An 18,004-nucleotide genomic window follows, 5' to 3' on the forward strand; every position below is an offset into this window, starting at 1 on the left:
GTCCCTCTTCTTTACCAATATTATATGTTCAAGATTTATTATGCAAACAGGATCGTGTTCGAGCAAGCGCTCACTCGACCATTATGCCTATGGGCTACATTATTTCGAGTTCGAATCATTCACTCGACTCTAAACCTACGAGCTACTTTTATTTCGATTTTGAGCAAGCACTCACTTGACTACTACACCTACGGGCTACATTGCATCGAGTTCGAATCATTCACTTGACTGCTAAGCCTACGAGCGACTTTTATTTCGAGTTCGAGCAATCACTCACTCGACCATTAAGCCTACGGGCTACTCTGACCATTATGCCTACGGGCTACATTATTTTGAGTTTGAATCATTCACTCGGGGCTAAGCCTACGGGCTACTTTTATTTCGAGTTCGAGCAATCACTCACTCGACCATTAAGCCTACGGGCTACTTTGACCAGTATGCGTACGGGCTACATTATTTCGAGTTCGAGTCATTCACTCGACTGCTAAGCCTACGGGCTACTTTTATTTCGAGTTCGAAAAATCACTCACTCGACCATTAAGCCTACGAGCTACTTTGACCAGTACGCCTACGGGCTACTTTGACCAGTACGCCTACGAGCTATATTATTTCGCGTTCGAATCATTCACTCAAGTACTAAGCCTACATGCTACTTTAATTATTATGCCTACGGGCTACATTACATCGAGTTCGAATCATTCACTCGACTGCTAAGCCTACGGGCTACTTTTATTTCGAGTTCGAGCAATCACTCACTCGACCATTAAGCCTACGGGCTACTCTGACCATTACGCCTACGGGCTACATTATTTCGAGTTCGAATCATTCACTTGACTGCTAAGCCTACGGGCTACTTTTATTTCGAGTTCGAGCAAGCACTCACTCGACCATTAAGCCTACGGGCTACTTTGACCAGTACGCCTACAGATTACATTATTTCGAGTTCGAGTCATTCACTCGACTGCTAAGCCTACAAGCTACTTTTATTTCGAGTTCGAGCAATCACTCACTCGACCATTAAGCCTACGGGCTACTTTGACCAGTACGCCTACGAGCTACATTATTTCAAGTTCGAATCATTCACTCGACTACTAAGCTTACGGGCTACTTTGACTATTACACCTACGGGCTACATTATTTCGAGTTCGAATTATTCACTCGACTGCTAAGCCTACAGGCTACTTTTATTTCGAGTTCGAGCAATCACTCACTCGACTATTAAGCCTAAGGGCTACTTTGACCATTACGCCTACGGGCTACATTATTTCGAGTTCGATTCATTCACTCGACTACTAAGCCTACGGGCTACTTTTATTTCGAGTTCGAGCAAGCACTCACTCGACTATTATGCCTACGGGCTATATTACATCGAGTTCGAATCATTCACTTGACTACTAAGCCTGCATGCTACTTTTATTTTGAGTTGGAGCAATCACTCACTCCACCATTAAGCCTACGGGCTACTTTGACCAGTACGCCTACAGGCTACATTATTTCGATTTCGAATCATTCACTCGACTACTAAGCCTACAAGCTACTTTGACTATTACTCCTACGGGCTACATTGCATCGATTTCGAATCATTCACTCGACTGCTAAGCCTACGGGCTACTTTTATTTCGAGCTCGAGCAAGCACTCACTCGACCATTAAGCCTACGGGCTACTTTGACCATTACGCCTGCGGGCTACATTATTTCGTGTTCGAATCATTCACTCGACTAGTAAGCCTATGGGCTACTTTTATTTCGAGTTCGAGCAAGCACTCACTCGACTATTACACCTACGGGCTACATTATTTCGAGTTTGAATCATTCACTCGACTACTAAGCCTACGGGCTACTTTTATTTCAAGTTCGAACAAGCACTCACTCGACTATTATGCCTACGGGCTATATTACATCGAGTTCGAATCATTCACTCGACTACTAAGCCTACGAGCTACTTTTATTTCGAGTTCAAGCAAGCACTACCTCGACCATTACGCCTACGGGCTACATTATTTCGAGCAAAACTACTCATTTCTTTGAATTCAAATGAACACTTGACTATTTAAGCTAAAGGATGTTCGAGCCCGATAAAGCAAAGAGGACTACCCACAAGGCCCGAAGGCAACATAGATTAAAATTCAAACTATCTATTTAGTTTGAAAGGTTATTTTACTTCAAAATGAAGAAATATTTATATTTATAATTTTTTGTACAGAGGCGGCTACTCTGCCAAAAGGAAGTTCTTTATACAAAAACCGAAAGCGGTATCAAAAGAACGCAGCAAACGACCTAAGGCCCTAAATGACTCAATCTTCATCGGAGCCCGTATTCTCGGCATCGTCCTCATCTTCAGACTCCTCCGAGTCATCGGAGTCCTCCTCAGGAAAGGCTAACCTCCGAGCTTTGTTCTCCTCTGCCCTGGCGACTTCAATCTCGGCTCCAATATCGAAGCCCTGAGCTCTAACCTCTTCGAGAGCCTCTCTCCAAGCTTTCCACTTTGCATGTTCGACCATGCTCTCGGATTTGGCTTGATTAACCTCGACATCGATCCTGAACTGAGCCACTTTGGCATTAACTCTTTTATTGGCCTCGATCACCTCAGATTTGGCCACTTCAAGTCCTTTGGCCAAATCTGCTTTATCTGAAGTGGCCAAATCCAACCAATGCTGAAGCTTTTTCATCTTTTCGATCAGCCCCAAAGCATTTTCTTTCGCAGATCGAAGTTGGGCATCAGACAACTCTAACTGAGCTTCGACGGCTTCCTTTTTCGAGGCAAGGATATCCATACACTTTTAAATTCTTCTGCCTCGGCAAGTAGCGCATCTACCTGAGAGTTAAGCCGTCCAATCTGCTCGATCCTCTGCCAAACCTGCAGAATCGGATCATTAGTGGTTATCTCTTTTTCATCTTTATTATCACGGAATATTCGAAATACCTGCTTAGCCATCTCCTCCTGACTACATCTTTCCGAGTCCTACAAAAGGGAAGAGGGAGATTTACCATATAAACAGATGAAGAGACAAATCGACAAAAAGATTTACCATGACTGCGGGCCTCCCATCGACCCTTTGATAATTCGACCCAAGCACGCTCGGAGTACGATCTCTGCAACACCAGACTTTTGACCCATTGTCTATGATCCGGGATCGGTTTTGGCATTCGAGCTATGGCTGTGATAAGGAAAGAAAAGTGGATCAACAAAATAAAAGGCAATCATAAAATCAAAACGGGCAAAGAGAAACGTTCACTCACGGCTCATATTCCATTTCTCGGGAAATAGCAAGCCATCGGCAGGGAACAGGTCCGAGGTTTTGATTGGAACAAAATGGCCCATCCAACCCCGATCCCGGGTCTCGTCTATGCTCGAGAATGGCGCTTTGGTTGCTCGGCGAGCAAGCTTGATCAACCCTTCTCAATAAAGTCGAGGACTGTAAAGGCGCATAAGATGATCGAGGGTGAATATACGCCCCTCGACCTTGCTCGAGAAAAATCGAAGAAGAATCACTATCCTCTAAAAGGAAGGGTGAATTTGGCCGAGGGTCACATCGTACCTTTTACAAAAGGCAACGATGACAGGGTCTAAAGGTTCCAACATGAAAGGATAAGTGTAAACACTTAAGAACCCTTCAACGTGGGTAGTAATTGATTCATCAGGCGATGGGATTACTACAAGTTTATTATCCCAGTTGCATTCTTGTATGACTTTATCGAGAACTTTTTCTGTAATTGAACATTGATACCTCGACATCGGCTCACACCGACCCGGTATCGGAGAAGGCTTTTCAATTTTAAAATCGCCTACAGTCGAACACCCTACCAGAATGAATTCCTCAGGGCGGGGCTCTTCCACATCCTCGCCATCAGCAGGTCAAGATAAAGAAGCGGTCTCTTTTTGCGGAACAGTTTTAGACGTTTTTGCCATTTAAAATTTTGTGAACAAAGAACGGAAGTATTTGGTATTTTAAGAAAGAGTTTGCAGTAAAACTCACAGATTTATAGGCAGAAAACACAGAAGAGACGAAAAGGAACTTTGAAAAATTGGAAGATTGAAGACGTAAAGTATGAATGATGGAAGGAAAGGCTATTTATAGATTGAAGCAATGACGGTTCAATATCAGAGGTGGCCGACCAACGTCTGACACATTAAATGCCTTGGAAAAACCGAACCGATGGGACGGCTATCACATACGTCATGGTCGAGATCGATGTAAACGTCAGTATATATCTGATCAAGCTGTTGGGAAATCATATCGTTTCTCGCCACATCCTTTTCCGAGAAACGAGGGGACTATCTGTGTACGGTCAAAACCGATTGAGTCAGTCGTACGGACTGATCGAGATGACAATACTTCGATCGAAAGGTATTTACGTAAGGTCAGGTCGAGGTCCGAAGAAAGGGGCTTCAGGATTCGAGCTCCAAGTCCGATCAAGGATCAGTTCGGTATCATTATCGGGCCCATGACCAAATCGAACCACGAGCAAAAGGTTGTCGGAGATGCACAGACCGACCAAAACCTACCCCGAATATCAAGACTCCGAGTTAGGATCGAGCTCGAGTCAAGGCCAATGGCTCGACCCGATATCGAGTTCGAGTCAGTATCGAAGCTCACAGACAAGGCCGTTACAGCCGCACTAAGGGAGAGAATCCTGGCGGGAAGTAGGGAAAAGACAATACATCATGGGCTCTCCACTACGTATTTTTTATTATTGTATATAAAGTAGGATCCATCTACTATAAAGGGGGGATGGATTATAAGCAGAGGCAGAGTGGAACAAAAGATTTCTTCTCATATTGAAAGATATCCCCTTGTACTTATTTTCCTTTATCTTATTCGTTCTTCTTCTCACTATTCTCATTCTCATAACGATTTGTATCAAATTATATCACATATCCTTAGAACCATATACAAATTTAACTCTATCCAATTTTTCGGGTAAACATATTTATATTTGGCTTTAGACAAAGAATCCAATGAAGATATATATGTTTAAGATGTTCCAATGCTTTACCACCATCAGATTTCACGGTTTAATATAATCAGAAGTGTCCAATCTTTACGCAGGACATGATGTGATAATAACGAGGTCCTTAAATGGCACTTTAGTTAAAAATTCAATATTACCTAAAGTGAGATCAAAGCAAATTAACTGTAAAAAATAAAGCTAGTCTTCCTATTAATTGTATTTCCTTTAAGCAAATAGAAAATTAGAAAAGGTGGAGATTTCTATCATCACAATTCTCGGTGAATAATATTTGCACAAAGCAAATTAGAACCTAATGAAATCTAAATCCTTTAAGTTATTCGGTTCTAAGTTAATAATTTGTCGTATTCAATGATGTAGGAAATATTGGGTCCACCCATAAGGGGTGCTCTAAGGCCTAATATGGTTATTAGTTAACCCTAATATTTTCTATATAAGTACACTTAGTGTGTACACAAAAAGGTGACTCTAACCAGTATTCTTTCAGGCGCTCTTTCTCTCTCTCAATCCAAACAAGGGTTTAGACCGTGGAATTGAGGGTTGCTCCAACACACCGTGTCAACCACCGCCGACTAGTAATTCCAACCGCGATTCAATCCGTTTTCGCTTTACGAAGAACAAGTAAGTTCTCGTTTTACGATTTACAAACTAATTTAATGTGTTTAGATTAACGCATTCCTTCATTAGTATCAGAGCCATAGGCTGATTTTCTAGTCCGAAAAATATGTTAGAATAGTTCTATTACTCTGAGTGAATCTAAGAACTACGTGTCTATATTTTTGTGTCTACTATGTGCAATTGGGTTGCCTAAAATTGTCTTATACGCTGATTTAGAATAAAAAATTGTGCTAGTGTATAATTTTTTTACCGTTGTTTTTGAGTAAATCACTGAATGATTGTTTTGGATGAAATCAATTTTTTTTACTGATTTGAAAGAAGTTTTATATCAGTCTTTGACAATTTTTTTTATCTGGAATTCTTTTGGTCAGTTTTTCTTAAGAAACTGATCCAGCGAAAAAAAGGAGTTTTTTTTAAATGTTCCGTTAAAACGTCCACCGCCGGCCACCATCAAACGGATGGTGGCTGCTCTTGATGTCATTTAAGACTCGGTTTGAAACCGATCCAAGGGTTTTGCCGGCCAAACAAACACACACATATATATATGTAGGAGCTTTGTGCTCTAATGGCTATGGCAAAACATTAGAGATGGAAAAGAAGAAGAAACAAATATTTTTCTTCTTTTACAAAGAGCAGCGGCGCCAACAATAAAAGAGGAAGGAGATGAAGCAATGGCTTCCCTTCTGTAAATGTCAAAACAGAGATGGAAAGGAAGAAGAAAGAAAAAGTCTTCTCTCTTGCAATGTCCATGAAAGTGGTGGTTGTGAATTAAGAGAAAGGGGAGAAGAAATTTAGGGTTTCTCTCTCCTTTAAAATATGCTTTAATAATAAATAAAAAAATAAAAAAATAAAAAAATGTGGGCAGCCTCTATGCTGAAGTTAAAGAGGCATGGACTTCTTTTTTTGAAGTTTGGGTTTCAAATATTGCATGGTTCCTTTTCTTTCAAAGTTGAAAAATTTAGTAATTGGGCTAAAGGCCCACCCGAAATTGGCCTGTTTGTTTGTGGCAGATTTAAGACATCGGGTTAATGGCCCACTTTTCTATGTCTTGTTTAATTTTATTTTGGGCTAATGGCTCAACTAAAAAATTTTAAATTAAGTTCCGTTTTTTAGAAATTTTAAATTTCGGAAATTAGTCATATAGACTTAATTTTCAGAATATAAATTTAGTTTTTTTTTTTTTTTTGAAAACTATGATTATTTTATCATCCCAATTGCTAGAAATGTTAATGTATTTAACATTAAATTCATTTGTTAATTTGTTTAACATGCTAAAAATGTTAATTGTTTTAACATTACTTTGGCTAATTAGTTTAACACATGCTTTATGTTAATTTATTTAGCATGAAATCAATATTAATTAGTTTAATATTAACAATACTTGTTAATTTGTTTAACATGTATAATATGTTAATTAATTTTAACATTAAAGTAAATTTTATGTGAATTGATATAGCATGTAATAAATGTTAATTAGTTTGACATTAATTTTATTCGCATGCTAATATAAGTTATTTGTTAACTTATGATCCACATGGGATTATAAAATCATGAAAGATGATTATGTTGTCTTAAACATGATTAAGACACTTAGCTAGATAATTGAATAGGTTAATTTTTATAATATTTTAATTCTTGGACGATAATTGGGAACGTAGAGAACTTTCGACTCCCTAATTAATATATGTATTTATTAACTTAATCAATCGATGCTTAGTGTCATAATATGTATGTATGTAGAACATCGTGCCTTGCGTTATTTTTTTGACATGATCCTCATATTATTTTTTATTTTGTTAAAGAATGACTACTGCTTCGAAAAACATTGTTGCTGAGCTCAACAAAGGGTTGAAACTCAATGGTGACAACTATGAAACCTGGAGCTTGAAATTCCAGTATGTGCTAGAGGAGCAAGAGGCTCTGGAGGCCATCAACAATGTCATGAATGAGTACGAGGAAGGCAACACTGCTCAGCATAGGCGTGAGCGTGAAGCCTATGACAGTTGGAAGAAAAAAGAACTCCATCGCTCGCATTACGTTGTTGAGCACCTTAGATGATGATATTCTAAGGGAGTTTAAGGATCAGCAAAAAGCTATGGATCTTTGGAATGCTTTGAGGAAAAGGTTTGGTACCTGTTCCACTGCAAGGATGCGATCCTTAACGATCAAATTTGATTCATATAAGAAACGCCCAGAACATTCAATGAAAACACATCTGAGGCAAATGACAAATATGATCAGGGAGTTGAAAGATGTTGGTCATATGTTGACTGATGAGCAACAAATCCAAGCTGTCATACACTCTTTACCTAGTTCTTGGGATCATATGAAAATGCATTTGACCCATAATGAAAGAATCACAACTTTGGAAGATGTCCGGAGACACCTTGAGTTAAAGGAGGAATGACTTGAGGCTGCAAAGCCAATAGCTGAGTTGCACATAGCAACAACCTCCAAAACCAAGAGTGATCCAAACAAAAAGAACTGGGGAAAGAAGAGAGGGCCACCTCAAGTTCAGCATGCTAAAAGAGCAAAGACTGAAAAAGGCAAGAACATACGTCCCAAACGTGTCAAAGTTGCTAAAGTGAAATGCTATAATTGTGACAAGATGGGTCACTATGCCAGAGATTGCTCTGAGCCTCCTAGAAAGGTATTTTACGATGCTCGAATTAGTGAACTTTGTGTTTCTAGTTCTGTTTTTCTAACTGAATCTAATCCTTTGTGGATTGTAGACTCAGGAGCAACGGACCACATAGCCTGGGAACGCAGTGCTTTTGTTGAATTTCGGCGAGTTTCACGTGGAGCAAAATGGATATATGTAGGCAACAACAATAAAGTTGTTGTTGAAGGAATCAGTACATGCGAGTTAGTCCTACGTGGTGGTCGAGACCTACTACTACATGATGTTCTCTTTGCACCAACAATTCACCGGAATGTTATTTGAGTTTCAGTTTTGCTTAAGTTAGGATTTGACTTGTTTTATCATGGCAATTCTGCCAAGTTGACTTTTGGTTCAACTTTATATGGTTTTGGTCATGTGACCAGAGGTTTAATTATTATGGATTTGGATTATGACTCATTTAATAATAATGCTAGTTTTTCTATGTTTGTTTCTTCATATAAATATGATAGTGATATAAACACATGTCATGCTAGACTTGGTCATATTGGCCAACAAACAATGCAAAGGTTAGCAAAACAAGGTTTGCTTTCCAGCATTGAACATGTGGAATGGACACTTGTGAAAATTGTCTAGCTGAAAAATCTGCAAGAAAACCTTTTGGTCAGGCGACTAGAGCTGAATATCCTTTGCAATTAGTCCATTCGGATATCTGTGGGCCTATGAATGTTAGGGCTAGGCATGGAGCAAGTTATTTCATCACATTTATTGATGACTTTACCCGTTTCAGTTATGTCTATTTAATTTTCCACAAATCAGAAGCAATAAGTTGCTTCAAAAGCTATATGAGCTTAGCGGAAAATCAATTAGATAAGAAGATAAAAGCTCTTCGAACTGATCGTGGTCGTGAATATTTATCAACTCAGTTTAATAAATTATGTGATGAAAATGGAATAGTTCATCAGTTGACTATCCAAAATACTCCACAACAAAATGGTGTTGCAGAGAGAAGAAACAGAACGCTCCTAGAAATGGTTAGGTCAATGATAGCACAAGCTAACCTCCCAATAAGTTACTGGGGTGATGCGTTACTTACTGCCACCTTTGTGCTTAGTCGAGTGCCTACAAAATCATTTACTACTACTCCATATGAGTTATGGACTGGAAGACAACCCGACCTGAGTATATTAAGACCTTGGGTTTGTGCTGCATATACATATGATTCCTCTCATAAATATGGCAAATTGGGCCCGAAGGGAAAGAAAAGTATCTTTATAAGATACTCTGAAACCTCAAAGGGTTATGTATTTATAGGTCAGCAGGATAGTGGGAGTGTAACTGAGTTTGAATCACGAGATGTCACATTCTTAGAGGATGAGTTCCCTAAGAAGGGAGAGGTAGGTTAAGACCTAACCTTATTTGAGATAATGGATTAAGAAGTACTAGGATTACTTCATTCGAGTGGGAGAACTTTAGCAGATGATGAATTAGTTTCTCATCAAAGACCTCCTTCATCATTAGATGCGAATGAAAGTGATCCTTCTACATTTAGTGGAAGTGACCAAATGGATCTTGTTCCAAGTGGAAGCGAGATGGTCACAAATCTTGTTCAAAGTGGGAGTAGGATGAATGATCTTGATCCGAATAGGAGCAACATTGATCCAAATAGGAACAATGATGAATCACAAATAAGACGTGGTTCTCGTAAGAAGATTCCCCGCCGACGATTTGATGTTGAAGGCGGCGAACTATTTATGTTGCTCTTACAAGAAGAAAACGAGCCTAAAAATATAAAAGAGGCTCTTTCATTCCCTTCTAAGGATAAATGGACAAAAGCAATGGAAGATTAATTGGAGTCTATGAGAGCCAACAAAATTTGGGAACTAGTTGACCTCCCTGAAGGAAAGCAATTGGGAGCAAATGGGTTCTCAAAATTAAGCTCAAGGCTAATGGCACAATTGAGAGATATAAGGCTAGACTGGTGGCGAAAGGGTATACACAACAGAAAGGAATAGACTACGAAGAGACTTTCTCGCCTGCTGTATGATTTACCTCAGTTCGCCTGGTTCTAGCTATTGTTGCAAACTTGGATCTTGAATTACATCAGATGGATGTAAAGACTGCCTTTCTCAATGGAGAACTTGATGAAAAAATCTATATGGAACAACCTGAGTGTTTCATTGAAAAGGGCCACGAACAAAAGGTTTGTAGACTTTTGAAGTCTATTAATGGCCTCAAACAATATTCAAGGCAGTGGTATATACGCTTTCAGAATGTTCTTATATCCAATGATTTTACCATGATGGATGAAGACCATTACGTTTATACCAAGAGATCAAGAAACAACCTTGTGATTTTAACATTATATGTAGATGACATACTTATAGCTGGAAATGATAAGGAGTTTATAACCGAGATAAAGTCATGGTTATCATCTCAACTTGAGATGAAAGATATGGGTGAAGCTGCATATATTCTTGGAGTTAAGATTTCAAAAGATCGTCCAAAGAAACTATTGTATCTCTCACAAGAAAATTACATTGGAAAAGTTCTTGAACGATTTAATATGCAAAATAGTAGCCCAGTTGAAACTCATATGAGTAAAGGCCATACCTTGGGAAGTCAGATGTGTCCTAAGACTCCTGAAGAGACAGAAAGAATGAGCCGAGTTCCTTATAGGAGCGCAGTCGGAAGTCTAATGTATGCTATGGTGTGCACTAGACCTGATATCTGTCAAGAAGTTGACTTGGTAAGTAGATATCAAACCGACATAGGTTTAGCACATTGGAAAGCAGTAAAGAGGATTATGAGATATCTGTAGGGAACTGCTGATTATGCCCTTTGTTATCAAGGCGGCAAGGATCTGCGATTAGTTGGATACAATGATGCTGATCATGGAGGAGATCTAGACGAGAGGAAGTATACCTCAGGATATATTTTCTTATTCAGTGATGGCGCCATATCATGGAGCAGTAAGAAACAATCATGTGTATCACTATCTATGATGGAAGTCGAATACGTGGCTCTCGCATCAGCAACACAAGAAGCTATTTAGTTGAAAAAGTTCTTGGAGCACTTGTTGGATATCACTGAAAATACTGAACCAATATTAGTCTACTGTGACAGTGAGGTTGCAATATCTTCCACCAAGGACCCAAAGTTTCATTGTAAAACCAAACATATAGATATCAAGTATAACTATGTGAGAGACATGGTTAGACGCAATGTAGTGAATGTGAAGTATGTGTCTACAAAAGATATGTTAGCAGATCCATTGACCAAGCCTTTGTTTAGAGATGCATTTGGTAGACACACTAGGTCTCAAGGCTTACGTAGACTCTGAGATACTTTATTTTGTTATTTATTTTCCCATGTTCACAAACCGATGTTCTTTGATTATCAATAAAGTTGATTTATATATATACATATTTTTTTTGTTGAATGTTATGTGCATTCTTTATTTTTTTTTGATAAGTATGTTTGGTAGACAAGAGGTTGGCCTTCTCACACAGGTAACCGCCTCTTTATCTTAGTGATGTGAGGAGATGAGACATGGTTTTAAGAAAAATTATCATAAGGATAATTTGAGAGCTATTCGCTTAAAATTAGAATGTCGCTTAAACAATGACATAAGGTCATTAGGGTGAAAAACATTCACCTAGTCTACTTTGTGAGCCAGATGTGAGTTAAAAATGATATTGTAGATCAAAGAACTCAAATTTAGATATTTATGGTTATGGTGTCTAAATATCATCTGTACAACATTCTTTATGAGATAAAGACATACGTTCCTTAGGAAAAAGGAGAAAATGTTGTAGCACATGTTTCATACCATGTTTGCTAATGTCGACCAATTGGGTTAATTTAAGTCCATTCTCAACTTATTATTGTGAGAGACCCAGAGCTTTTATGATAGCTCAAGATTTTGTACCCTTATAGACTCTGATCAGATACTTGAGACTTAGTGTGATGTTAGCTATCTTAGTGTGTTTTCAAAAGATCATGAACACAGATTCGGTCTAGCGGAGCATATCTAGAAAAACAGTCATACTAATGTTAAGGGAATCGTGAAAAGAGGAAGATCATTGATGGAATCTCATTTATTTGTATTCACTGGTGCACCAATTATAGCTTATGAGTTATGATTGTGAATACAAGAAATAATGATATATGAGATTTTGAGACTATATCAAATGTGATATATATATATATATATATATGATCTAGGGTACTACATACTTTATGATCCACTTGCAGGTTTGCGCTCGACGAGAGGCTATATACTCCTAACAGATGTATAGCACTTAGTTCTCACAGTATGCTGGTCGCACGGTCTACTTCCCTGTATGAATAATTGAGGAGATGAGTTGAGAATATGTTTCTCAAACTAGATGAGCACTCCCATTATGTGTGAGTGAGAGATGTAGGAAATATTGGGTCCACCCATAAGGGGTGCTCTAAGGCCCAAATAGGGTTATTAGTTAACCCTAATATTTCCTATATAAGTACACTTAGTGTGTACACAAAAAGGTGACTCTAAGCAGTATTCTTCCACGCGCTCTTTCTCTCTCTCAATCCAAACAAGGGTTTTGACTGTGAAATTGGGGGTTGCTCCAACGCACCGTGACAACCACTGCCGACCAGTAATTCCAGCCGCGATTCAATCCGTTTTCGCTTCCGCTTTATGAAGAACAAATAAGTTCTCGTTTTACGATTTACAAACTAATCTAACGTGTTTAGATTTCAAATGAATTTTTTAAAATAAATACATAGCTTGGACCAAAGTTATTGATTCAGCTGAACCCGTAACTTCTACTCTCTTTTCGCCCGTGTGCTGGTATCTCTTATTTCTTAGGCAATCAAGCATGCATGTAAACGTATAGAAACTTTACCTAGGGGAATAATTTATTCAATCAGCTCTATATATCAAAAAATATATATATTCATGCAAATGCAATCCTGTCATTTCGTTCGCTAACAAAATTTGATTGACCCACTATATATTATAATTATAATTAATTTCGTAAACGTGGACAATATGATCAGGATATCGGTTGTTCTTTATACTACTTCACTTGGATCGTTCTTATTCTATTACTAGTAGCTATTTTCTTCAGATTCTTCTCCAAAAGTAACCTCCCCGATTTAACAATAAATCATGAATTTATGGCTAATCCAGTTTAAGAACACAACAATGACTACAAAGCTCCTTCTCTCCTTCTTCTTCAATTGGTTCGAAGCTTCTCCAGCCATTAGCAGTTGCTGATGTGTCAAACACGTGGACTTCAGTTTTGGTTCTTGATATCTCCCCTTGCATCTTATAGCCAGCCAAGAAGTAGAGTTTAGTCCCTATAGGCGCCATTGTGCAAAAAATTCTTTGCATAGGTGGACACGTAATTGCCTCCGTGGCATCTGACGTGGATATTGGTGAATGTGACCCATCTACAATGTTCCACATATTTAGGTTTTCATCATAGGCTTCTATATGTCCTTTCCATGCATTTAAGCAATCACCTGAGCTGAATAATTTCCCATTAACATTCACTATTTGATTAGGTGGTATATCCAGGTCCCACATTCTTGCCACGTAATCCCACTTTTCTTTTTGTGGATCGTACAGCTCAGCAGAGCTTCTTTCCATAATATATGGTCCTTGGCTGTCACTGTTTCCCCTTTTAGCGAATCCTCCCACCACATAAATTTTACCTGTTAGAAAAAATAGAAATACGGAATAATTAAGGGAAATATTTGTGGCGTGAAAGATTACTTTTGGAATTTGAACTTACCTTAATTGGTTATAACCTGAAAGGATAGTGACCTGATCCAAGTGGTGAATAAACAAAATGCCTAATATTAAATTATTACGTGTGTGGATACGCAAGGTCAAATAACAATTGGTCTGTGATGGTAGACACTCCTTATAAATCGAGGTCAATCCTCCTTTCCCTAGCTATCAGAAAGAAACCCTAACATATTTTGTTCTTGAGTGTGTGGTTAGCGGTTGATGTTCCATTAGTTGAATTCTGGTAGCTAGCGGATCGTGAACTCGGCTTAACCACCGACGATTGCAGCCTTCGAATTCAAGGAGTTGAATGGTACACTTGATTGAATCTAAGTGTCTTAATCTCTGCTATGGTAGTACATACATTTTCTTATAATTACTACATTTAAAAAATATCGTTTTTAGAGTATAAGTCCTATGCATTATTGCAATATTAAAAAGATTTATACGAATAGGTTATTTAAAGGAAAATGCAAGTAATTCTCCATACAAACATTAATATTGGTAACCTTAATACTCCTATTGCAAAATACTACTACTAAACATTACCTTGCCATGCCACACCAGCAGATTTGTACCTCAATGTGCTCATATTTGGTAATGGTTTCCATTCATCTATAGCAGGGTCATATACTTCAGCAAAACAAGTACCCTCGGCACTGTCTAACGTTGTTTGTCCACCCGCAACATAAATTTTACCATCTTTACAAGTGCATGCAAAGTTATATCTCTGTGTAACTAAAGGTGCACAAGTAGACCAAGTATCCGTCCGAGTGTTGTATTTAAGAACTGAAGATCGCACATTTATGTCCCTTTCATGAACAGAATCGTCAAGTTCATCACCAACAACCTTGTAACAATGTCTTCCTCCTATAACGTAAATCGTTTCGCCAATTGAAACAATTGAAAAGCCCTTTAGAACTTGGTTCTCAAGAAGGTCTGGAATTGATGTCAGTCGATGCCATGAATTTGTCGAAGGATGGTAACATGATATCCAATTCGACATGTTAACGTTAGGATTATAATCTTTTTCACAAAAAGAGGCATATATACGATAATAGTTATCTTCATTTTCTTGGAATCGAATAGGATTTCGTGAAGGAGATGAAATGGAACCCATGTTTTTGCTTTTTTTTCTTCCTTGGACTGGGAGAGAGAGAGCCTCTTTCAGTGTGGCATGAGCTAAAAAATATAGGGGAGGGCCAACAGAAAATACCAAGGGTCTTGGAGTTTATTCCTAAGTATGTCTTGTTGTTCTGAATGGTAATTAACGTATATATATGGAAAGTAGCTAGCTTCTTTATATACATTGACCATCGTGTGTAAGAAAGTCACCTTTAACTTATCTTATTTTCACAATTAAAAATCTCACATTTTGAGGAAGTTTACTGCTAGTAGTAAATATCTGATAATATAAAAAATTCTTTACACTGATAGTGTATACATGGCCGGCTCTAACGTTGTTCCAAGTAAGGTTTTGCCTTACGCCCCCAAAATTTTTGGGGCCCCATTTTTTTGGAAATAATAGATTTATAGGTATTTTAAAAAGATAATACTTAGTGCTTTTCATACAAAAGTAGAGTTTTTCTACAACAGTTGCCTCAAAGAAAAGAAGTTTTCAAGATCTTATAATTGATAAAATCTTACCTGAGATTAACAATGTCTTAAGATAGATTAAATGGGTTGACTATATTATTAATTGAAAAGGAATTATTAGAGAAAATCGATTATAAAAAAAATTATTAATAATTTTCTTTTAAAAATTTAGGCCGCACATCAAACTTTGACTTTTAGTCGTGTATATGTTTGAGCCGCGCCTGAATGTATATAACTTAAACTAGTTTAATTATTTATCCTTTTCATTGTTCGAGGTCCAAGGAGGATATTTATGGTGAATCACGAGGAAAGTTTTTGACAAAACTTGGAGCTACTTAGCAGCGGAGACACTGTTTTTGATCTTCATGGGAAAGTTAATTAAGATTTTAATTGTTTCTATGTTAATTTCTAGTTAGAGCAAAGCGTACCTTGATAGTTTCACTCATACAAGGGGCTTTTATTAATTTAAGCTTGTATATACTCGGTCGTCGGATTTCCCTAATGCTGCTTAACTTAGTGATTTTGGTTTATATATAATCATTCCCCTTGTTTTATTACTCTTTGTTGTAAACTCCAGCTTGGTTTATGGAATTCTCATTTGCTTCGTACGTGTAAAACATCAAGCGCATTGCTCAGTCCAAATCTAAGGGGGGAAAAGACAGAAAAAAGGAGACCAAAAACTACTCTCCCACGGGGTGTCAATGAATATTTAAAAATCGACTAAACTAATTAAACCGTACCGTACCGAATTAAATTTTAGGTTTCTTTTAATAAAACCCCAAGTTTTTATATAAATCTATAACCGTACCGATAATTAGGGTAGAACCGAAAAATTACGGAACCGTACCGAATAAATTTACATGTGAAAAATATATTTATATATTAATTTTAAAAATAATAACGCATTAAAATTTTTCTTGGGGCTTGGAATTATGAAAACAGTTACAAGCGAACAACTAATTAAACTCAAAATCCTAATTTCCAAACCTATTATGCTACTCCTATTGAAACTAAATTATTTCCATCATATTCACTAGCAAGCTAAGACACAAGGTATTTTAGCGATTATGAGTAGCAAACTACAATGTATTGAATATGTTTCCTTTCGTATGATTTAGATTTATCTTTTTGAATATTCAATCTTCTATAGACTTTATTCTTGCGTCCGAGTCCCAGCTTGGTTAATATCTTTCCACTCGTGTGATTTATATTTTCTTTGTATTAATTTGCTTAGTTTCTTTTACGTTGCTGTAGAATAGTTGATGGATCTATACTCTAGCTATCTTTCATATTTTCTTAATTCATCACCCTTTCAATGTAAAAATATGTAGAGAGTTTTGCTAAGTCCTATAAAAGTACGTATGTTATTGCATTCTACTCCTACTAGTGACTTTTACATGATATTTTAAAAAAAAAATACGAAAATTAACCGAACCGAAGAGAAATCGATATGATTGGGACGGTTTCGAAAGTCTAATTTTGGTTATACATAATAGAATAACCGAAAAATTGATGTGCCGAACCGAATCATTGACACCCCTATCCCCAACGGAATGACTCATATTGGGTGTTTCGAAATAACAAACGGGAAAATACTGTATAACTGCTCTTAAAATAATAGCAAAAAAAAAAAAATTATTTTTTTTGTATATTTATATATTCTGTATGTTATATACAAAAATTATACAAATTATATATATTTTTTTGGCTACCAAATATAAATAGTTTCTGGCGTGGGCTAAAAGTGAAAAAAGCCCATAACAAACTACTAGATTAGCCTTTCTTTTATGGAAATTTTCCCTTCCTATACAATTTTTGAAACTTATTTACCAAAATTGTCCTAATTTTGTATATTACCAGCCCTAAACAAGGATTACTTATAAATAATATATAATCCCTTATTATTGTCTTAAATTAGGGGATTTAGTTACATCCTTTTGCTTTTTTCTCTCCTCTCCTCTCCTCTTTCCTCACTGCCGCCGCCTCTCTCATCAATTTTTCTTTCTTTCCTTATCACTCTCTCTCACCGTCTCTCTCACCGTTTAGGTCACCCAAACCGTCTCTCTCTCTCTCTCTCTCTCTCTCTCTCTCTCTCTCTCTCTCTCTCTCTCTCTCTCTCTCTCTCTCTCTCTCTCTCTCTCTCTCTCTCTCTCAATAAGGTAAGACTTAAAGTTGCCTTTTGCCAATCAACTTATTGAAGTAACCTCCAATTTGTTACTGGTTTTTCCTTTTCTTTTTTACATTGCTACCCACTAAGTATGGAACTTTAACAGTGCAAGAATGTTATTGAATTCAAACTTGTGACACTTCGGTTTGTATTGTTCTCTATTCAAAATCGGATTATGCTGCAGTTTGATAGTCTTTTTCAAGAGATGAATTCAACACCTAGTAAGAAGGTCGTAGGAATTTAAGATTCG

The 18,004-nt window shown here is 37.4% G+C and overlaps 2 protein-coding genes across 2 annotated transcripts; one reads left to right on the forward strand and one right to left on the reverse strand.

Moving 5' to 3' along the window:
• The first annotated feature begins 7,684 nt into the window (after nt 1–7,684).
• Nucleotides 7,685–8,533, forward strand: LOC142167820 (uncharacterized). Its single transcript, XM_075227848.1, has 2 exons — nt 7,685–7,882; nt 8,003–8,533. The coding sequence occupies exons 1-2, from the start codon at nt 7,685–7,687 to the stop codon at nt 8,531–8,533; spliced, it is 729 nt and encodes a 242-aa protein (XP_075083949.1).
• Nucleotides 8,534–13,160: 4,627 nt separating this feature from the next.
• On the reverse strand, nt 13,161–15,136 carry LOC107797988 (F-box/kelch-repeat protein At1g16250-like). The gene is made up of 2 exons (XM_016620911.2): nt 14,541–15,136; nt 13,161–13,915 (listed from the first exon to the last, which is right to left on the reverse strand). Exons 1-2 carry the CDS (start codon nt 15,109–15,111, stop codon nt 13,380–13,382), a joined length of 1,107 nt encoding a protein of 368 aa, XP_016476397.2. The 5' UTR covers nt 15,112–15,136; the 3' UTR covers nt 13,161–13,379.
• Nucleotides 15,137–18,004: the final 2,868 nt, after the last annotated feature.

The sequence above is a fragment of the Nicotiana tabacum genome, chromosome 2, assembly GCF_000715075.1.
Source record: "Nicotiana tabacum cultivar K326 chromosome 2, ASM71507v2, whole genome shotgun sequence".
NCBI lineage: Eukaryota > Viridiplantae > Streptophyta > Magnoliopsida > Solanales > Solanaceae > Nicotiana > Nicotiana tabacum.